The sequence below is a fragment of the Scyliorhinus torazame genome, chromosome 1, assembly GCF_047496885.1.
Source record: "Scyliorhinus torazame isolate Kashiwa2021f chromosome 1, sScyTor2.1, whole genome shotgun sequence".
In the NCBI taxonomy this organism is placed as follows: domain Eukaryota; kingdom Metazoa; phylum Chordata; class Chondrichthyes; order Carcharhiniformes; family Scyliorhinidae; genus Scyliorhinus; species Scyliorhinus torazame.
The window spans coordinates 33,257,906-33,280,890 of NC_092707.1; the positions used below are offsets into that span (position 1 = coordinate 33,257,906).

At 48.7% G+C, this 22,985-nt stretch overlaps 1 protein-coding gene across 2 annotated transcripts in view; it reads left to right on the forward strand.

Annotated features, from left to right (window-relative positions):
• Positions 1-22,985, forward strand: part of morc2 (MORC family CW-type zinc finger 2) — a 203,786-nt gene that overhangs the window by 71,827 nt on the left and 108,974 nt on the right. For both annotated transcript variants that reach the window (XR_011936455.1, XM_072484185.1), the window contains exons 3-7: positions 3,004-3,038; positions 17,775-17,843; positions 19,365-19,455; positions 20,570-20,678; positions 22,789-22,948. Coding sequence is in view for 1 of the 2 variants with exons in the window: in XM_072484185.1 (XP_072340286.1) it covers positions 3,004-3,038; positions 17,775-17,843; positions 19,365-19,455; positions 20,570-20,678; positions 22,789-22,948 (464 nt within the window). In the remaining variant the exon portion in view is untranslated. The remainder of the gene's footprint in view (positions 1-3,003; positions 3,039-17,774; positions 17,844-19,364; positions 19,456-20,569; positions 20,679-22,788; positions 22,949-22,985) is intronic.

The following is a 22,985-nucleotide window of genomic DNA, read 5'->3' on the forward strand; positions in this document are numbered from 1 at the left end:
CTCCGGGGCCTCTGTGTATCTCCTGTCCACTCTCAAAATCTCCCCTACTAACCTCTCCCTTTCCATACCCTCTGCCTTCTCCCTATGAGCCTTAATGGAAATTAGCTCTCCCCTGATCACCGCCTTCAACGCCTCCCATACCACCCCCACTCGCACCTCCCCGTTGTCGTTGGCCTCCAAGTACCTTTCAATCCACCCCCTCACCTTCCCACACACCACCTCATCGGCCAGCAGTCCCACATCCAGCCGCCACAGCGGGCGTTGGTCCCTCTCCTCTCCCAGCTCCAGTTCCACCCAGTGCGGGACATGGTCCGAAATGGCTATGGCCGAATACTCCGTCCCCCCCCACTCTCGGGATGAGCGCCCTGCCCAGAACAAAGAAATCAATCTGGGAGTAAGCCTTATGCACGTGGGTGAAAAAAGAAAATTCCCTGGCTGCGGTCTGGCAAACCTCCATGGGTCCACTCCCCCCCACCCCCCCCCCCCCCATCTGATCCATAAACCCCCTTAGTACCTTGGCCGCCGCCGGCCTCCTTCCCGTCCTTGATCTGGAGCGGTCCAGTGCTGGGTCCAGCACCGTATTGAAATCCCCTCCCATTATTAGTCCTCCTACCTCCAGGTCCGGAATGCGCCCCAACATGCGCTTCATGAATCCAGCATCATCCCAGTTTGGGGCGTATACATTTACCAACACCACCCACGTCCCTTGCAACCTACCACTCACCATCACATATCTCCCTTCATTATCCGCTACGATAGTCTTGGCCTCAAATGACACATGCTTTCCCACCAGAATTGCCACCCTTCTATTTTTTGCGTCCAATCCCGAGTGAAATACCTGTCCCTTGGAGCATTGCCACATCTGCCTTCAGTCCCTTCAAGTGCGTCTCCCTCACTCTCCAGTCCCCCAGCTGGGGGACCCCTGCCCCAGCCACCTCTTCTGTGTCCCGTTCTCTTTCGGCCAGTGCAGCAGCAACCCTTTCCCTCTCCTCCTCTCTCTCTCCCTCTCTCTCTCTCTCTCTCTCTCTCTCTCTCTCTCTCTCTCTCTCTCTCTCTCTCTCTTCCCCCCCCTCTCAGCTAGATCCCCGTCTAGCTTTTTTGCTCCCCCCATATCCCTCCCGTAAGTCAGCTGACACCTGCTGACCCCGGCTTCCCCCGCCATCCCTTTTACCCCCCCCCCCGTGTGGGAATCTCCCAATCGATGTACATTCCTTTGTTCCCCTTCCCGCCTTTTTTTGCCGCGCACGGGAAAGTCAACCCCGCGCTTCCCAAAGCCTGCCCCGCCTCCCATGGCGCAGCTCCTGTCATGGCCTTGTCCCTCTCCCCCCGCCCATATATCCTTTCCTGCACGTGGTTGACCCCGTATGTACAACAACCGTCACACTTCAACCCTCAAACACCCCCCTCCCACACAAACCCTCAATTAGAGTCCAATTTTTCAGCTAGTATAAAGGTCCACGCCTCTTCGGGCGTTTCGAAGTAGTGGTGTTGGCCATTATGTGTAACCCACAGTCGCGCTGGCTGCAGCATTCCAAATTTCACTCCTTTCCGATGCAGCACCGCTTTCGCCCGGTTGAAACCCGCTCTCTGCTTAGCGACCTCCGCGCTCCAGTCCGGGTATATTCTGATCTCCGCATTGTCCCACTTGCTGCTCCGTTCCTTCTTGGCCCATTTCAGGACCCTCTCTCTGTCCGTAAACCGGTGAAATCTCACCACCATCGCCCTTGGCGGCTCTTTTGTCTTGGCCTTCCTCGCTAGCACTCGGTGCGCCCCATCCAGCTCCAGCAATCCCGGGGGGGCCTCCACACCCATCAGCATCCCGATCATTGTGCCCGCATATGCCGCGGCATCGGCCCCCTCCACTCCTTCTGGGGGACCCAGGATCCTCAAGTTGTTTCTCCTTGATCTGTTCTCCAGGTCTTCGAGTCTTCCCGCCCACTTCCTGTGCAGCGCCTCGTGCCGCTCCACTCTCTCCGCCAGGTCCACGAGCTCGTCGTCGTTCTCACTCACTTTTTCCTGGATCTCCTGAATCTTCACCTCTTGGGCTTTCTGGGTTGCTCCAAGTTTTTCCACCATTGTCAGTATAGGCGCCACCATCTCCTTACGCAGCTCCTCGAAGCAGCACTTGATGAACTCTTTCACCTCCTCTCTGTCCGTGGGCGCCGCCATTTTGTTTTTTTCTTCATTCTTCTCCCACTGCTCCAGGGCCGCTTTCCTCACCGTTTCACTGCGGGTCCGGTCCATGCAGGTCTGTAGGGGACTTCCTCCGTTCTTCCCCACGGGTTGATTTTTAAAAAAATGTCCGTTGGGGCTCCGTTAGCGGGCCCAAAAGTCCGTTTCTGCGGGAGCTGCCGACTCGCGCGGCTTAGCTCCGCATCGCCGCGACCCGGAACATCAAGTTGCTGCTTAAGATATTGATAGATTTTCTGTACATTTATCACAGTTTTCTATTCTTTCAAATATCCGTTTAAAGAAATTAGTGAGTTGACTATTGCCGGAACACACATTCTGGGCTGTGAAGTCACGTACACATTTGGAAAAGGAAGGGGAGGTGAGGGGAGAAATTAAGCCCGATTTAAAAAAAAAAAAAAAAAAAAAAAAAAAAATTAACGTGTGATCTCTACTGTACCATGCTATATTTAATGTGAATTGCTTCAAGTGTGTATTTTATGTCCCTATAAGCATATTTTCCAAAATATGCTAGCATTCTGTACAGCCCAGGGGTCTAGTAAGGTAAAATAGCCGTAGTCCCAGATGACCATAGGCTGCTTTCCCTTTTAAGAGGAGAACTTGGCTTTACCTGAGGCCACACCTCAGGTGAGGGGCAAGGTTGAGAAGGTGGGTCTTCATGAATAACTTCTAACCAGAGACCCAGTACTGAAAAAATGATTATAGAGAACCTTGAAAGATTTTACTTGTGGTGTCTTGGGAAGTATGTCCTCAAAAGTAAATTTTCCATCTTAGATTTCAGTCATTTATTTCTTTCTCTGTTAAATTTTACAGGGATGCAGCTGCAACAAGAGTGGACATTTACACTGGTGAGTTAAGATGTAATCACTTCTATCTATCTAAATTAATCAGGTGCATGAAAAAGGAAATCCTGAAACTAGCGATTGTGTTGTACCACAGATTGTTGATTCAAGTCTGCACCCAGTAATATCCCCCAAGTATTAAGTTTAGACTTCTGTTGTGCTGAGGAGGGGAGTTGAATAGAGATTGAATGTTTCTGAGAAGAAATAAAAATTGGCTAGTTCCTGTTCCTGGGCTGCTCTCCAATACCCGAGAACAGGTTGTTGAATACTGGCAAAGGTCTGGGAGCAGGTCTACTGCCCACTCAGTCAGGCAGGAAATTTCATGTGGATCCTGCCTTGAGAAGCAGATGGATGACGGCTTTCAAAAGCACACCATGTACACACCAGTTTCATGTCTTGTCGTTACCTGGGTCTTGATTACCTCAGTTCTGCACTTGATTGGATGAATATCACACCACGGAACAATTATGTCTCAATGTACACGATGAGCTGTAATAAAATTGAATAAACAGGAACACAAGTTTATAACATTCAAGAACAGAATTGTTCAGACCATATAGTCATTTGCATGAAGGCATCATTCAGTTGAACACTTTTTTAAAGTGAAGTGAGCGCAGAGTGAGACATTTTATTTTTTTAAATGATCTCCAAGGTACCTTTCCGGAACCTCTTTTTTTCACTTTGCACAATATAGTAAGTATTTAAATTGCCTTCTTCTCTTTGTCTGCTCTTTATTTCTGTCCTGGGGTAGCGTTCCAAGGGTGCTGGTAATCATACAGTACCACATCAAAATAATAGAGATGTTTTATTAAAATAAATTTAGAGTACCCAATTATTTTATTCCAATTAAGGAGCAGTTTAGCGTGGCCAATCCACTGCCCTACACATCTTTGGGTTGTGGGTGCGAAACCCATGCAAACACGTGGAGAATGTGCAAACTCCACATGGACAGTGACCCAGAGCCGGGATCGAACCTGGGACCTCGGCGCTGTGAGGCAAATAATGGAGATGTTGTATGTTGCAGGTCTTTTAATCATGAAGGGCATACTTTCCATACCCTCGCCTTTGTCATATCCATTTTCCAGCAAGGGTTATTGTAAAATGATAATAGTTTGTCCCACGTTTTTCATGTGTATGCTATTTATGTACCTGATCGGAGGGAAGTTGGTGGCGCAGTGGTTAGCACTGCTGTCTCACTGCACTGCCATCCCAGGTTCGATCCCAGCTCTGGGTCACTGTCCGTGTGGCGTTTGCACATTCTCCCCGTGTTTGCATGGGTTTTACCCCGACAACCCAAAGATGTGCAGGGTAGGTAGATTGGATACTCTAAATTTAAAAAAGAAAATTGTGTACCTGATTGGGCGGCACGTGGCAAACTGGTTAGCACTGCTTACAGCGCTGAGGACCTGGGTTCGAATCCTGGTTCTGGGTCACTGTCCGTAAGAAGTTTGCACATTCTCCCCGTGTCTGTGTAGGTTTGACCCCCACCACTCCAAGATGTGCAGGTTGGGGGATCGGCCACGCTAAATTGCCCCTTAATTGGGGCAAAAAATAATTGGGTACACTAAATTTATTCTATTAAAAAAAAAAAATTGTGTACCCGATCTACACACTGCATGGTACCCCCGACCCCTAAATTAACTGAATGAACTAAAAAAACAAATTAGGCTGTACACTAATGGTAGCAAAACCTGTTGGTTGACTTCTTGGATAGTCAGTAGACGTAGCTACTAAATTGGAAATCAGCAAATGAGAGGAACAAGTCCAGGTAATGCAACAATAAAGAACTGGTGAAAAATAAATGGAGAAAAACTTTGTATGGTAATTTACTCGCAGCTTCTCTGCAATTGCATCAGCAAAAAAAGGAACACAAGTTCAGAGAAGGGGAACATGACCTGAGGGTTTTCAGTTTTCAGTCAAACCACATTATGCAAGGGTGACAGTTAGGCCGCTCCGTGTTCTCTCCAACGAGAGAATCTTGAGCATCTTTCCTTGATGTTCAGGTGTATTGCCATCGCTGAACCTCTCACTGTTGGCATTCTGGAATCTCCATTCACCACAAACTTAAATGAGCTAGCCGTATAAATACTGACGGCACAAGAGCAGGTCAGAGGCTGGGAATTCTGTGACAAGTAACACCACCTGACTCCCCAAAGTCTGTCCGCCACCTGCAATGCGCAAGTCAGGAGTGTGATGGAATGCCCTGCCCTTGCCTGGAAGGGTGGGGTGCTAACAACACTTGGAAGCTCCACACCATTCAGGACAAAGCTTGCTTAATTGGCACTCCAGTACCCTGTAAACATTTGCTCCCACCACCAGGACACAATAGCAAATGTGTACAAGATGCATTTCGGTAACTGGTCAAGGCTCCTTTAACCGCATCTTCTAAACCCCAAGTCTCAGACCATCCTGACTTGAAGCTATACCCTATCTTTCATGGTCTTTGGGTCAAACACCTGGAACTCCTCCCTAACTAAGGGTGTACTGACACTACATTGGACCCTGACAATCCACTACTGCCTCATGGTAACTATGAATGGGCACCAAATGCTGACTTTGCCACTGACACGAACATTGTATGAAAACATTTTTTGAAGTGAAAGAAGTGATTGCCATATGCAGGATTTTTAATCCTGTGAGTGCAGACATGCCAAACAGTTGTTGTCAAATTACTATACTTGACCACCAATTCCATTATCTCATTCATCCGTCCCATGCCAACATTCCTTCCTCCTATGTTATTCCCCTTTTTTTTTTATTAAATATTTTATTGACAATTTTTGGTCAACCAACACAGTACATTGTGCATCCTTTACACAATATTATAACAACACAAATAACAATGACCTATTTTATAAACAAAAAATGAATAAATAATAAATAACAAAAATGAAAACTAGCCCTAATTGGCAACTGCCTTGTCACAAGTAACACTCTCCAAAAATATAATTTAACAGTCCAATATATAATTATCTGTAGCAACGACCTATACATACTATACAGTATATATTAACAACCCTGAGAGTCCTTCTGGTCCCCCCCCCCCCCCCCCCCCCCCCCGGATCCTGGGCTGCTGCTGCTGCCTTCTTTTTCCCATTCCGTCTATCTTTCTGCGAGGCATTCGACGAACGGTTGCCACCGCCTGGTGAACCCTTGAGCCGAGGACGAACTTAATCCGCTCTAGCTTTATAAACTCCGCCATGTCATTTATCCAGGTCTCCACCCCCGGGGGCTTGGCTTCTTTCCACATTAGCAATATCCCTGCGCCGGGCTACTAGGGACGCAAAGGCCAAAACATCGGCCTCTCTCGCCTCCTGCACTCCCGGCTCTTGTGCAACCCCAAATATAGCCAACCCCCAGCTTGGTTCGACCCGGACTCCTACTACTTTTGAAAGCACCTTTGTCCACCCCCATCCAAAACCCCTGTAGTGCCGGGCATGACCAAAACATATGGGTATGATTCGCTGGGCTTCTCGAGCACCTCGCACACCTATCCTCCACCCCAAAAAAATTTACTTGACCGTGCTCCAGTCATATGCGCCCTGTGTAATACCTTAAACTGAATCAGGCTTAGCCTGGCACCACGAGGACGACGAGTTTACCCTGCTTAGGGCATCTGCCCACAGCCCCTCCTCGATCTCCTCCCCCAGCTCTTCTTCCCATTTCCCTTTTAGTTCATCTACCATAGTCTCCCCTTCGTCCCTCATTTCCCTATATATATCTGACACCTTACCATCCCCCACCCATGTCTTTGAGATCACTCTGTCCTGCACCTCTTGTGTCGGGAGCTGCGGGAATTCCCTCACCCTGTTGCCTCGCAAAAGCCCTCAGTTGCATATACCTGAATGCATTCCCTTGGGGCAACCCATATTTCTCGGTCAGCGCTCCCAGACTCGCAAACTTCCCATCCACAAACAGATCTTTCAGTTGCGTTATTCCTGCTCTTTGCCACATTCCATATCCCCCATCCATTCCCCCCGGGGCAAACCTATGGTTGTTTCTTATCGGGGACCCCCCCAAGGCTCCAGTCTTTCCCCTATGCCGTCTCCACTGTCCCCAAATCTTCAGTGTAGCCACCACCACCGGGCTTGTGGTGTAGTTCCTCGGTGAGAACGGCAATGGGGCTGTCACCATAGCCTGTAGGCTAGTCCCCCTACAGGACGCCCTCTCTAATCTCTTCCACGCCGCTCCCTCCTCCTCTCCCATCCACTTACTCACCATTGAAATATTAGCGGCCCGGGGACTTCCGGGTGCGGGCGATGACCAGCTGAGTCGCACGTTTCGGCAGCTCCCTGTGAAACGGACTTTTGGGCTCTTGATAGGAGCCCCAACGGCAATTTTAACGGCTGAAAACACCGTGCGGTAAACCAGAAGGGTGTTCCCCCTGGACACGGATGGAAAAAGGAGAGGAAAGTGGCCGGATTGCAGCGGATCCTTTGGAACAACGGCAAGGAAGGCAAGCAGAAACCAAGATGGCGTCGGAAGGTGGCAGTTTCATATGGGGCCCTGAACAACAAGAGTTTTTGAAACGCTGCGTGGAGGAGATTAAAAAGGAAATGAAGAAAGAGTTGTTGGCCCCGATATTACAGGCGATTGAAGGGCTGAAAGAGGAACAAAAGACCCAGGAGCAGGAGCTTCGGGTCGTGAAGGCGAAAGCAGCAGAGAATGAAAACGACATACAGGGCTGGTGGTGAAGTCGGAGATACAGGAGGCACACCAGAAACGATCTGTGGAGAGGTTGGAGGCACTGGAAAATAACGCAAGGAGGAACAACTTGAGGATTCTTGGCCTTCCTGAAGGTGTGGAGGGGGGCGGACGTCGGGGCATATGTGAGCACGATGCTGCACTCGTTAATGGGAGTGGAGGCCCCGACGGGTCCGTTGGAGGTGGAGGGGAGCATACCGAGTTATGGTGCGAGGACCGAGAGCAGGAGAAGCTCCCAGAGCCATAGTGGTGAGATTTCTCCGCTTTAAGGATAGAGAAATGGTCCTTAGATGGGCGAAGAAAACTCGGTGTAGTAAATGGGAGAACGCGGTGATCCGCGTCTATCAAGATTGGAGTGCGGAGGTGGCGAGAAGGAGGGCGAGCTTTAATCGGGCCAAAGCGGTACTTTACAAAAAAAAGATAAAGTTTGGAATGCTGCAACCGGCAAGACTGTGGGTCACATATCAAGGGAGGCACCACTACTTTGAGACGGCGGATGAAGCGTGGACTTTTATTGTAGAAGAAAAATTGGAATGATTGGACTACGAAAATGAACGTTTGGACAAAGTGGTGGGACGAGTGGGGGGGGGGGGGCGAAGAGGGATTGTATGATTAATCCTGCGGTATGGTAACTTTTCTTTCTCCCACAGGTGGATGATGGGGGGAGGTGGGGAGGGAGAGGAGATGGGGCGTTGGCCATGGGAGGCGGGGCCGAGGGAGAGGCGCGGGCTTGGTTCCCGCGCTATGATAATTATGGCGGGAATAGAGAAGCAGGAAGGAGGGGGCGCCGCACGGGGCGAGCCGTGATCACGGGGGGAAGCCGAGGTCAGCCAGAGTTTGCTGACTTCTGGGAGCAACATGGGGGGAGTAATTACGCTAGCGGGGGGTCTAGCGGGGGGGGGGGGGGAGGGGGGAATTACTGGGTTGCTGCTGCTGGGGAAAGGGGGGAGTGGGTGCGGGAAAGGATGGGCGGGGGGGGCACCGTCTGGGAGAAATACAGCCGCGTGGGAACTGGGCGAGAAGCTGGAAAAAGATGATGGCTAACCGGCAAGGGGGGGGGGGGTGGGAAGCCCCCCAACTCGGCTGATCACGTGGAACGTGAGGGGGCTTAACGGGCCGATAAAGAGGGCACGAGTACTCGCACACCTTAAGAAACTTAAAGCAGATGTGGTCATGGTACAGGAAACGCACCTGAAACTGATAGATCAGGTTAGGTTGCGCAAAGGATGGGTAGGGCAGGTGTTCCATTCGGGGCTGGATGCGAAAAACAGGGGGGTGGCTATATTAGTGGGGAAGCGGGTAATGTTCGAGGCAAAGACTATAGTGGCGGATAACGGGAGGCAGATACGTGATGGTGAGTGGCAAATTACAGGGTGAGATGGTGGTGTTGGTAAACGTGTATGCCCCGAATTGGGACGATGCCAATTTTATGAGGCGAATGCTAGGACGCATCCCAGACCTAGAGACCGGAAAGCTGATTGCTAGGACGCATCCCAGACCTAGAGACCGGAAAGCTGATAATGGGGGGAAACTTTAACACGGTGTTGGAACCAAGGCTGGATAGGTCGAAGTCCAGGACTGGTAGGAGGCCGGCAGCAGCCAAGGTGCTTAAGGATTTTATGGAGCAGATGGGAGGGGTGGACCCGTGGAGATTCAGTAGACCTAGGAGTAAGGAGTTCTCGTTTTTCTCCTATGTCCATAAAGTCTATTCACGCATAGACTTTTTTGTGTTGGGTAGGGCATTGATCCCGAGGGTGAGGGGAACGGAATATACGGCTATAGCCATTTCGGATCATGCCCCACACTGGGTAGACTTGGAGATAGGGGAGGAAACAAGAGGGCGTCCACCCTGGAGAATGGATATGGGACTAATGGCGGATGAGGGGGTGTGCTTAAGGGTGAGGGGATGCATTGAAAAGTACTTGGAACTCAATGACAATGGGGAGGTTCAGGTGGGAGTGGTCTGGGAGGCGTTGAAGGCGGTGGTTAGGGGGGAGCTGATATCAATAAGGACACATAAAGGGAAGCAGGAGAGTAAGGAACGGGAGTGGTTGTTGCAAGAACTTTTGAGGGTGGACAGACAGTATGCGGAAGCACCAGAGGAGGGACTGTATAGGGAAAGGCAAAGGCTGCATGTGGAATTTGACTTGCTGACCACAGGCACTGCAGAGGCACAATGGAGGAAGGCGCAGGGTGTACAGTATGAATATGGAGAGAAGGCGAGCAGATTGCTGGCACACCAATTGAGGAAAAGGGGAGCAGCGAGGGAAATAGGGGGGGTGAGAGACGAAGATGGAGAGACGGAGCGGGGAGCGGAGAGAGTGAATGAAGTGTTTAAGACATTTTATAAAAAATTGTATGAAGCTCAACCCCCGGATGGGAGGGAGAGAATGATGGAGTTTTTGGATCGGCTGGAAATTCCCAAGGTGGAAGAGCAGGAAAGGATGGGATTGGGAGCACAGATCACGGTAGAAGAAGTGGTGAAAGGAATTAGGAACATGCAGACGGGAAAGGCCCCGGGACCGGACGGATTCCCAGTTGAATTTTACAGAAAATATTTGGACTTGCTCGCCCCGCTACTGACGAGGACCTTCAACGAGGCAAAGGAAAGGGGACAACTGCCCCCGACTATGTCAGAAGCAACGATATCGCTTCTTTTAAAGAAGGAAAAGGATCCGCTACAATGCGGGTCCTACAGACCAATCTCCCTCCTCAATGTAGATGCCAAGGTCTTGGCCAAGGTAATGGCAATGAGAATAGAGGAATGTGTCCCGGGGGTGGTTCATGAGGACCAAACTGGGTTTGTGAAGGGGAGACAGCTGAACACGAACATACGGAGGTTGTTAGGGGTAATGATGATGGCCCCACCAGAGGGTGAAACGGAGATAGTAGTGGCGATGGATGCCGAGAAAGCATTTGATAGAGTGGAGTGGGATTATCTGTGGGAGGTGTTGAGGAGATTTGGGTTCGGAGAGGGGTATGTTAGATGGGTGCAGCTGTTGTATAGGGCCCCAGTGGCGAGTGTGGTCACGAATGGACGGGGATCGGCATATTTTCGGCTCCATAGAGGGACAAGGCAGGGATGTCCTCTGTCCCCATTACTGTTTGCACTGGCGATTGAGCCCCTGGCGATAGCGCTGAGAGGTTCCAAGGGATGGAGGGGAATACTTAGGGGAGGAGAAGAACACCGGGTATCTTTATATGCGGATGATCTGCTACTATATGTGGCGGATCCAGCGGAGGGGATGCCAGAAATAATGCGGATACTTGGGGAGTTTGGGGATTTTCCAGGGTATAAATTGAACATGGGAAAGAGTGAGCTGTTTGTGGTGCATCCAGGGGAGCAGAGTAGAGAAATAGAAGACCTACCGTTGAGGAAGGTAACAAGAGACTTTCGTTACCTGGGGATCCAGATAGCTAAGAATTGGGGCACATTGCACAGGCTAAATTTGACGCGGTTGGTGGAACAGATGGAGGAAGATTTCAAGAGATGGGACATGGTAGCATTGTCAATGGCAGGGAGGGTGCAGGCAGTTAAGATGGTGGTCCTCCCGAGATTCCTTTTTGTGTTTCAGTGTCTCCCGGTGGTGATCACGAAGGCTTTTTTCAAAAGGATAGAAAAGAGTATTATGGGTTTTGTTTGGGCCGGGAAGACTCCGAGAGTGAGGAAGGGATTCTTACAGCGTAGTAGGGATAGGGGGGGGCTGGCACTACCGAGCCTAAGTGAGTATTATTGGGCCGCTAATATTTCAATGGTGAGTAAGTGGATGGGAGAGGAGGAAGGAGCGGCGTGGAAGAGATTAGAGAGGGCGTCCTGTAGGGGGACCAGCCTGCAGGCTATGGTGACAGCCCCATTGCCGTTCTCACCAAGGAACTATACCACGAGTCCGGTGGTGGTAGCTACACTGAAGATTTGGGGACAGTGGAGACGACATAGGGGAAAGACCGGAGCACTGGGGGGGGTCCCCGATAAGAAACAACCATAGGTTTGCCCCGGGGGGAATGGATGGGGGATATGGAATGTGGCAAAGAGCAGGTATAACGCAATTGAAAGATCTATTTGTGGATGGGAAGTTTGCGAGTCTGGGAGCGCTGACCGAGAAATATGGGTTGCCCCAAGGGAATGCATTCAGGTATATGCAATTGAGGGCTTTTGCGAGGCAGCAGGTGAGGGAATTCCCGCAGCTCCCGACACAAGAGGTGCAGGACAGAGTCATCTCAAAGAAATGGGTGGGGGACGGTAAGGTGTCGGATATATATAGGGAAATGAGAGACGAAGGGGAGACTATGATGGACGAACTAAAAGGGAAATGGGAAGAAGAGCTAGGGGAGGAGATTGAGGAGGGGATGTGGGCAGATGCCCTAAACAGGGTAAACTCGTCGTCCTCGTGCGCCAGGCTAAGCCTGATTCAGTTTAAGGTATTACACAGGGCACATATGACTGGAACACGGCTCAGTAAATTTTTTGGGGTGGAGGATAGGTGTGTGAGGTGCTCGAGAAGCCCAGCGAATCATACCCATATGTTTTGGTCATGCCCGGCACTACAGGGGTTTTGGATGGGGGTGACAAAGGTGCTTTCGAAAGTAGTAGGAGTCCGGGTCGAACCAAGCTGGGGGTTGGCTATATTTGGGGTTGCACAAGAGCCGGGAGTGCAGGAGGCGAAAGAGGCCGATGTTTTGGCCTTTGCGTCCCTAGTAGCCCGGCGCAGAATATTGCTAATGTGGAAAGAAGCCAAGCCCCCGGGGGTGGAGACCTGGATAAATGATATGGCGGGGTTCATAAAGTTAGAGCGGATTAAGTTCGTCCTAAGGGGGTCGGCTCAAGGGTTTACTAGGCGGTGGCAACCGTTCGTCGAATATCTTGCGGAAAGATAGATAGGGGAGAACAAAGAAGGCAGCAGCAGCAGCCCAGGGCTTGGGGGGTGGGGGGGGGGAGGTGGCCTGAGACAAGGCAATTGCCAATTAGGGCTGGTTTTTATTTTTTGTTATTTAATATTTATTTATTTGTTGTTGTTTTCTTTTGTTCTTGTTCAAATAAAAAAGGTCATTATTATCTGTATTGTTATAATGTTGTGTAAAGGATGCACAATGTACTGTGTTGGTTGACCAAAAATTTTCAATAAAATATTATTTAAAAAAAAAAAAAGAAATATTAGCGGCCCAATAATACTCACTTAGGCTCGGTAGTGCCAGCCCCCCCCAATCCCTGGTACGCTGTAAGAATCCCTTCCTCACTCTCGGGGTCTTCCCGGCCCACACAAAACCCATGATGCTCTTTTCAATCCTTTTTAAAAAAGCCTTCGTGATCACCACCGGGAGGCACTGAAACACAAAGAGGAATCTCGGGAGGACCACCATCTTAACCGCCTGCACCCTCCCTGCCATTGACAGGGATACCATATCCCATCTCTTGAAATCCTCCTCCATCTGTTCCACCAACCGCGTTAAATTTAACCTATGCAATGTGCCCCAATTCTTAGCTATCTGGATCCCCAGGTAACGAAAGTCCCTTGTTACCTTCCTCAACGGTAGGTCCTCTATTTCTCTACTCTGCTCCCCTGGATGCACCACAAACAACTCACTTTTCCCCATGTTCAATTTATACCCTGAAAAATCCCCAAACTCCCCAAGTATCCACATTATTTCTGGCATCCCCTCCGCCGGGTCCGCCACGTATAGTAGCAAATCGTCCGCATACAAAGATACCCGGTGCTCTTCTCCTCCCCTAAGTACTCCCCTCCACTTCTTGGAACCCCTCAACGCTATCGCCAGGGGCTCAATCGCCAGTGCAAACAATAATGGGGACAGAGGGCATCCCTGCCTTGTCCCTCTATGGAGCCGAAAATATGCAGATCCCCGTCCATTCGTGACCACGCTCGCCACTGGGGCCCTATACAACAGCTGCACCCATCTAACATACCCCTCTCCAAAACCAAATCTCCTCAACACCTCCCACAAATAATCCCACTCCACTCTATCAAATGCTTTCTCGGCATCCATCGCCACTACTATCTCCGTTTCTCCCTCTGGTGGGGCCATCATCATTACCCTAACAACCTCCGTATATTCGTGTTCAGCTGTCTCCCCTTCACAAACCCAGTTTGGTCCTCGTGGACCACCCCCGGGACACATTCCTCTATTCTCATTGCCATTACCTTGGCCAGGACCTTGGCATCTACATTTAGGAGGGAAATAGGTCTATAGGACCCGCATTGTAGCGGGTCCTTTTCCTTCTTTAAGAGAAGCGATATCGTTGCTTCAGACATAGTCGGGGGCAGTTGTCCCCTTTCCTTTGCCTCATTAAAGGTCCTCGTCAGTACCGGGGCGAGCAAGTCCACATATTTTCTATAGAATTCGACTGGGAATCCATCCGGTCCCGGGGCCTTTCCCGCCTGCATGCTCCTAATTCCTTTCACCACTTCTTCTACCTCGATCTGTGCTCCCAGTCCCACCCTTTCCTGCTCTTCCACCTTGGGAAATTCCAGCCGATCCAAGAAGCCCATCATTCTCTCCCTCCCATCCGGGGGTTGAGCTTCATATAATTTTTTATAAAATGTCTTGAACACTCCATTCACTCTCTCCGCTCCCCGCTCCATCTCTCCTTCCTCATCCCTCACTCCCCCTATTTCCCTCGCTGCTCCCCTTTTCCTCAATTGGTGTGCCAGCAACCTGCTCGCCTTCTCCCCATATTCGTACTGTACACCCTGTGCCTTCCTCCATTGTGCCTCTGCAGTGCCTGTAGTCAGCAAGTCAAATTCTACATGTAGCCTTTGCCTTTCCCTGTACAGTCCCTCCTCCGGTGCTTCCGCATATTGTCTGTCCACCCTCAAAAGTTCTTGCAGCAACCGCTCCCGTTCCTTACTCTCCTGCTTCCCTTTATGTGCCCTTATTGATATCAGCTCCCCTCTAACCACCGCCTTCAACGCCTCCCAGACCACTCCCACCTGGACCTCCCCATTATCATTGAGTTCCAAGTACTTTTCAATGCACCCCCTCACCCATAGACACACCCCCTCATCTGCCATTAGTCCCATGTCCATTCTCCAGGGTGGGCGCCCTCCTGTTTCCTCCCCTATCTCCAAGTCCACCCAGTGTGGAGCGTGATCCGAAATGGCTATAGCCGTATACTCCGTTCCCCTCACCTTCGGGATCAATGCCCTACCCAGCACAAAAAAGTCTATTCGCGAGTAGACTTTATGGACATAGGAGAAAAACGAGAACTCCTTACTCCTAGGTCTGCTAAATCTCCACGGGTCTACACCTCCCATCTGCTCCATAAAATCTTTAAGTACCTTGGCTGCTGCCGGCCTCCTTCCAGTCCTGGACTTCGACCTATCCAGCCCTGGTTCCAACACCGTATTAAAATCTCCCCCCATTATCAGCTTTCCCATCTCTAGGTCCGGAATGCGTCCTAGCATCCGCCTCATAAAATTGGCATCTTCCCAGTTTGGGGCATATACGTTTACCAAAACCACCGTCTCCCCCTGTAGTTTGCCACTCACCATCACGTATCTGCCCCCGTTATCCGCCACTATAGTCTTTGCCTCGAACATTACCCGCTTCCCCACTAATATAGCCACCCACCTGTTTTTCGCACCTAGCCCCCAATGGAACACCTGCCCCACCCATCCTTTGCGCAGCCTAACCTGGTCTATCAGTTTCAGGTGCGTTTCCTGTAACATAACCACATCTGCCTTAAGTTTCTTAAGGTGTGCGAGTACCCGTGCCCTCTTTATCGGCCCGTTCAGCCCTCTCACGTTCCACGTGATCAGCCGAGTTGGGGGGCTTCCTACCCCCCCCCTTGTCGATTAGCCATCACCTTTTTCCAGCTCCTCACCCGGTTCCCACGCAGCTGTATCTCCCCCAGGCGGTGCCCCCCCGCCCATCCTCTCCCATACCAGCTCCCCCCTCTCCCCAGCAGCAGCAACCCTGTAATTCCCCCCCCTCCCACCCCCCCCCCGCTAGATCCCCCGCTAGCGTAATTACTCCCCCCATGTTGCTCCCAGAAGTCAGCAAACTCTGGCTGACCTCGGCTTCCCCCCGTGACCTCGGCTCGCACCGTGCGACGCCCCCTCCTTCCTGCTTCTCAATTCCCGCCATGATTATCATAGCGCGGGAACCAAGCCCGCGCTTCTCCCTTGGCCCCGCCCCCAATGGCCAACGCCCCATCTCCTCCACCTCCCCTCCCCCCATCACCACCTGTGGGAGAGAGAAAAGTTACCACATCGCAGGATTAGTACATAAAACCCCTCTTTGCCCCCCACATTCGCCCCACCACTTTGTTCGAACGTTCTTTTTAATAACCCGCTCATTCCAGTTTTTCTTCCACAATAAAAGTCCACGCTTCATCCGCCGTCTCAAAGTAGTGGTGCCTCCCTCGATATGTGACCCACAGTCTTGCCGGTTGCAGCATTCCAAATTTTATCTTTTTATGAAGCACCGCCTAGGCCCGATTAAAGCTCGCCCTCCTTCTCGCCACCTCCGCACTCCAGTCTTGATAAACGCGGATCACCGCGTTCTCCCATTTACTGCTCCGAGTTTTCTTCGCCCATCTAAGGACCATTTCTCTATCCTTAAAACGGAGGAATCTCACCACTATGGCTCTGGGAATTTCTCCTGCTCTCGGTCCTCGCGCCATCACTCGGTATGCTCCCTCCACCTCCAACGGACCCACCGGGGCCTCTGCTCCCATTAACGAGTGCAGCATCGTGCTCACGTATGCCCCGACGTCCGCTCCCTCCACACCTTCAGGAAGACCAAGAATCCTCAGGTTGTTCCTCCTTGCGTTGTTTTCCAGTGCCTCCAACCTTCCCACACATCGTTTCTGATGTGCCTCCTGCGTCTCCGTCTTCACCACCAGGCCCTGTATATCGTCCTCATTCTCGGCTGCCTTTGCCTTCACGACCCGAAGCTCCTGCTCCTGGGTCTTTTGTTCCTCCTTTAGCCCTTCGATCGCCTGTAGTATCGGGGCCAACAGCTCTTTCTTCATTTCCTTTTTGATCTCTTCCACACAGCATTTCAAGAACTCTTGTTGTTCAGGGCCTCATGTTAAACTGCCACCTTCCGACGCCATCTTGGTTTTTGCTTGCCTTCCTTGCCGCTATTCTAAAGGATCCACTGCAATCTGGCCACTCTCTCCTCCTTTTTCCATCCGTATCCAGGGGGGATTCCCTTCTGGTTTACCGCACAGTGTTTTTAGCCGTCAAAATTGCCGTTGGGGCTCCTATCAAGAGCCCAAAAGTCCGTTTCACAGGGAGCTGCTGAAACGTGCGACTCAGCTGGTCATCGCCGCACCCGGAAGTCCTGTTATTCCCCTTTTAATTTAATTTAATATAAGCACAGTGAACTGCATAGTTTAATAGTTTATAGTTTCCTTTTACAACTAAGACCTAGGTTTATCTCGTGTAGTACAAATGGAAGTCCCTTTGTACCAATGATAAAAATCTTAATTAGGGAAGGGACAGTCTTCATTGATTCCTGGTGCTTTAGAGTCCACAGTATAAACAACCCATTACTTGCAATTAATCATAGTAATTTGGCAGTGTTAATCAGATGATGGCTGTTATGGGCATTACGTATGTTCCTCTGATGGTCTTAAAGCCATAGAATTCCTACAGGGCAGAAGGAGGCCATTCGGCCCATTGAGTAAACTGATCCTCTGTAAGAGCACCCTAACCTAGTTTCACTACCCTGCCCTATCCCCATAACCCCACAGAACTTTGGACACTAAAGGTCAATTTAGAAAGGCCTGACATTTTTGGACTGAGCAAAAGCTGGAGCACCAGTGGAAAATAAGAGCAAGTGCAAACTCCACACAGACAGTAACCCAAGGCCAGAATTGAACCCAGGTCCCTGGTGCTGAGGTAGCAGTGCTAACCATTATGTCACCCTTCTGAGGTGAGGTTAACTATTTAGAGGGATCTTCAGTCAGCTCCTAAACCATCCTACGCTTGGCATTTGACTGCTTCATGTTAGAAGTACTTAAGCATATTTTATGTCCCCTGTGGTTCCAGCTAAAATTTAATATCTGTTTTTCAGTTCGTAATATAGATTTGCGAGGAACGTTTATGTTATGTTTTCTGGACGATGGAGCTGGAATGGATTGCAGTAAGTAAACATCATCCTGATGTGATACTTGAGGATTGGCACAGATAAGAGATACAATTCAAACCGAGGTATAGCATGAGATGGTGTAACTCGAGATGAATAGTTGCAGTGGAAGGACAATTCTTGCTAAAAACACATTGTTTTGCACACCCCTGATACAATCAGGGCCAATTTCTGGAGCCTCGCCTGCTGTCAAAGTGGAGAGAGGTGAGGAGCTTTTGCCATGGAAATAAGAACTGCAAGACAATGCAGACTGTTCAAGAGCAGCTGCCAATAGCGAGTTTAATTTGATGACTTGTCAATTTTGGAAACAGCCAGTAGTAGTTATTACTGTTTTGTACACTTCAGTTGAAGCTAGTTAGTGGGCTCCAGTGGCATGGCAGCTTGAGTTTCTTTTCTGCAGTTTCAAGACTACAATGCTCGCAACCTGCCATGTAGTGCTAGAGACAGTTTTTTTTCTTCCACTGCTAATAATTGCATTTGGCATTCTTTTTGCCTTTCCCCAGCAATGCAAAGAATTGTTTATGATGCCTTGGCCGGATTGAATATGGGACTTTAAAAAAAAATTCAATACCATGCAAAGGAAGTTTTCAAAATTGCAGCAAGCCCATGCTAGAAAGGGGTGGATTATTTATTGCACAGCTCAAGGCTACAAATTGTGTTCTCATTACAGTTGGATTAATTACACAAGTTAATTTAGTTAGGAACATTGGGTAAAATTTTGACTCTGGTTTCCAGAGTTCATCCTCTAAAGGGTACTGGGGGAAATATAAATGAAGTTCCAACAATTTTAAGGATTACCTGCAATAATGTAGCACCAAGAATGAACTTGCAATTAGAAAGCCAGTGAATTATTTTGAAGTGTCGCCACTGTTTTGTAGGCGATTAACTGTTGGGCTTCAAGCTACAGGAAGGTAAGATTTTATTTCCTCCCTGCTCCCTTTGTTCAAGATTTTCAAACTAGAGACTGATCTGTTTGCACTAAGTCATCCCTGCCAGTAAACAAAAATGCCTCCAGATTGATATTGTTTACTCTTTAGGGGATTTGGTGATGCATAGAAGATTTCACAATGGAGTGGCAGATGCTGTAACACTTTGTGTGGCACTGCACACTACTCCATGGCACCGTGCCCTTGAGTTGTGTATGACTATGCTTGAAAAAGGCATATATTAATTGTAAAAACTAATGTTGCAATTCTGCCCAAGTGTGCAAACCTTGACCTTGCTGCTTACTGTCTCATGGTAGCTTTAAACCTGGTGGTATTCAATGAGTGGTGAATGACACAAACCACGGTTTGTTTCCCTTTCCCAGCCACTAGCAAAGACTAACCATTTGTCATAATGTCATTTTTAACTCTCCTAAAACATAATTTCAAGCACCACAGCTTGTTAAGTAATGATGGGTTGTGCACGTTTATTGACATTGGACCAACCATGGTCCTGTGCCGCTGGAATTAGCAATATGTTCGATGCTTGGGTTTTCTTTTACTGGGGACTTTTCTAAGTTGTTCCTTCCAACAGATGAGGCTGCCAGCGTCATTCAGTTCGGGAAATCTGCCAAAAGGACTCCAGAATCCACGCAGATTGGACAGTATGGAAATGGACTCAAGTCGTATGTTTTTCAATTTTCAATTAATACGTATTGTTTTGTGTATTGATTTTTAAAATAAATTTAGAGTACCCAATTATTTTTTTTCCAATTAAGGGGCAATTTAGCGTAGCCAATCCACCTACGTTGCATATCTTTTTGGGTTGTGGGTTGAGACCCAGGCAGACACGGGGAGAATGCAAACTCCACAAGGACTGGGACCGGGATCGAACCCAGGCCCTCTGCGCCTTGAGGCAGCAGTGTTAACCACGCCCTCGTTGAAGTGATGATGGGGTTTTTGTATTTTCCATTGCCATTTCATAATTGACGAACATTTAAACAATGAAAAGTTAAATGTTTAAAAGCTAACGTTCTCATCAACTACCTCCTCCTTTGTAGATTTTGAAATTTTCTGTAGTCATATACCTGGAACTAGCTAAACCTCAACAAAGCCATCACTGTACAGACAGTCATAGGCAAAATGCTTCCATTTGAACAAATGTGTTTAGTGGTAACATTTGTTTTGATGGGACGGTGGATAGTGAGCGGCAAATTTTGTCCTTTATAGAGATCAAGGAATAGGTGTTGATCCATGGAGTTAGAAATTGAGAGGAGTGATTAAAAGTTTGCCCGAAGAGTTTTTTAAAAGATGGGAAGGGGAACGTTTGAAAGAATTAGGTAGGGATTTTGAAAGAGCAGGATCAAAGCTTTTGAGCACTCTGACTATGTGCAAGAGGGATGGGAAGTAGAAAAGGCCAGGGACTAGATATCTAAAGGTTCTGGAAGGTGATTCAAGTCTGGAAGAAATTGGAACAAAAAGATGAGCTGAGGCCTTGAAGAAAGGTAGGCTACGAGAATGATGAGAAAGCAAAATTTTGTTAATTTGACAGCATCTTGTTCCCTCCCAATCTTTACCACCATGAAGGGCAACAGTAACAATGTTGTAGGAGCATTACCATCTCCAAATAACAGCCTATCCTGACAAAAGATATTCTGCTATTAGATTTCTTTAGCAGTGGATTTGAGAATAGTTAACTTCTGTGTAGGTGTTAGGCATGACATAGAGCTAATGTTGAATACAACACGGATTATTTAACATTTAAATATCTTGGATTTTTCTTTTTTCTTCTCTATGCAGTGGTTCAATGCGAATTGGGAAAGACTTCATTCTTTTCTCAAAAAAAGAGGAGACGATGACCTGTGTTTTCCTTTCACGAACATTTCATGAAGAGGAAGGGATTGATGAGGTTAGTTTTATTTTAAAACAAACCGTTCTGCATATTTATCTCACTGGTTTCGTTGCCCCCAATTTTCCATACCTTTTTATAAAAATAAATTTAGAGTACCCAATTCATTTTTTCCAATTAAGGGGCAATTTAGTGTGGCCAATCCACCTACCCTGCAAATCTTTGGGTTGTGGGGGGCGAAACCCACGCAAGCACGGGGAGATGGTGCAAACCCCACACGGACAGTGACCCAGAGCCAGGATCGAACCTGGGACCTCGGCGCGTGAGCCATCAGGGCTAACCCATTGTGCTGCCTCACCAATTATCCATACCTGACTCATAGAATCATAGATTCATTGAGAATCATAGAATTTACAGTGCAGAAGGAGGCCATTCAACCCATCGAGCCTGCACCGGCTCTTGGAAAGAGTACCCTACCCAAGCCCACACCTCCACCCTATCCCCATAACCCAGTAACCCCACCTGATACTAAGGGCAATTTTGGACACTAAGGGCAATTTATCATGGCCAGTCCACCTAACCTGCACATCTTTAGACTTTGGGAGGAAACCGGAGCACCAGGAGGAAAACCACGCACACACAGGGAGAACGTGCGGACTCCCCACAGATAGTGACCCAAGCCAGGAATCGAACCTGGGACCCTGGAGCTGTGAAGCAATTGTGCTAACCACTGTGCTGCCCGTGCTGACTCGAATCATTTAAAAAAAATTTAGAGTCCCCAATTATTTTTTTTCCAATTAAAGGGCAATTTAGTGTGGCCAATCCACCTACCCTGCACATCTTTGGGTTGTGGGGGTGAAACCCATGCAGACATGGGGAGAATGTGCAAACTCCACACAGGCATTGACCCAGGGCTGGGATCGAATCCGGGTCCACAGCACTAACCACTGTGCCACCATGCTGCCCCAACTTGAAATTTTTTTTACGGTGAGATCAAATGTTGTGTACCAAATTATTCCACTCCTGTCCTGCCATAATTCCCACATCTGTTCACTCACAAGTTGTGGTCAGTGGGTGAGGAGTGGGAACCCTGTCCGTTTCTCCTGTCTCAAACTAAGGTAGCAGGAGGCCGTTTTAATTGGATTGGACTGGTTTATTGTCACGTGTACCGATGTACAATAAAAAGTATTTTTCTGCGAGCAGCTCAAACAGACTATTTAGTACATGAAAATAAAATTAAAATAAAATACATAATAGGGCAACACAAAGTATACAATGTAAATGCATAGACACCGGCACTGGGTGAAGCATACAGGAGTGTAGTATTGATCAGATCAGTCCAAAAGAGGGTCATTGAGGAGTCTGGTAACAGCGGGGAAGAAGCTGTTTTTGAATTTGTTCGGGCGTGTTCTCAGACTTTTGTATCTCCTGCCCAATGGAAGAGTGGGAGGGGTCATTGATTATGCTGCCCGCTTTCCCCAGACAGCGGGAAGTGTAGATACGAGTCAATGGATGGAAGGCAGGTTCGTGTGATGGGCTGGGCTGCGTTCACGACTCTCTGAAGTTTCTTGCGGTCTTGGCCCGAGCAGTTGCCATACCAGGCTGTGATGAAGCCAGATAGGATGCTTTCTATGGTGCATCTGTAAAAGTTGCTAAGAGTCAATGTGGACATGCCGAATTTCCTTAGTTTCCTGAGGAAGTATAGGCGCTGTTGTGCTTTCTTGGTGGTAGCGCCGCATGGTGGACCAGGACAGATTTTTGGTTATGCACCCCTAGGAATTTGAAGCTGATAACCATCTCCAGCTTGTCCCCGTTGATGCAGACAATGGTGTGTGCAGTATTTTGCTTCCTGAAGTCAATGACAAGTTCTTTAGCTTTGCTGGCATTGAGAGCTAGATTGTTGTCGCTGCAGTACTCCACTAGGTTCAGGCTAATACCCCTGCTGCCAGCCAAGCTGAGATCAAATCATTCTGTATGGATGAGGAATTGAGCTGGGGGCTTCTGGTTATTATTACGCAGCCTTCACAAATCAGGAAGCGGCCATGTCTTATGGTTTAATATCTTATGTTTAATAGCTTATGCACACACAGTGGGGATGATAATGTCCTGAACATTATCTGTGCATGTTTTATTTTAGTAACACATGTCTTTTTTGGGGGGGGTGGGAAAGGTGATAGTTCCACTTCCAACATGGAATTCCAGAACCAGAGAGCCCATCACTGAGAACCCTGAGAAATTTGCCATCGAAACGGAACTTATCTACAAGTATTCGCCATTCAAATCTGAATCCGAGGTCATGGAGCAGTTTGATAAAATCAAAGACAGTAACGGTAAGGACCTTGTAATTTACAACACAAAAGTATTCAG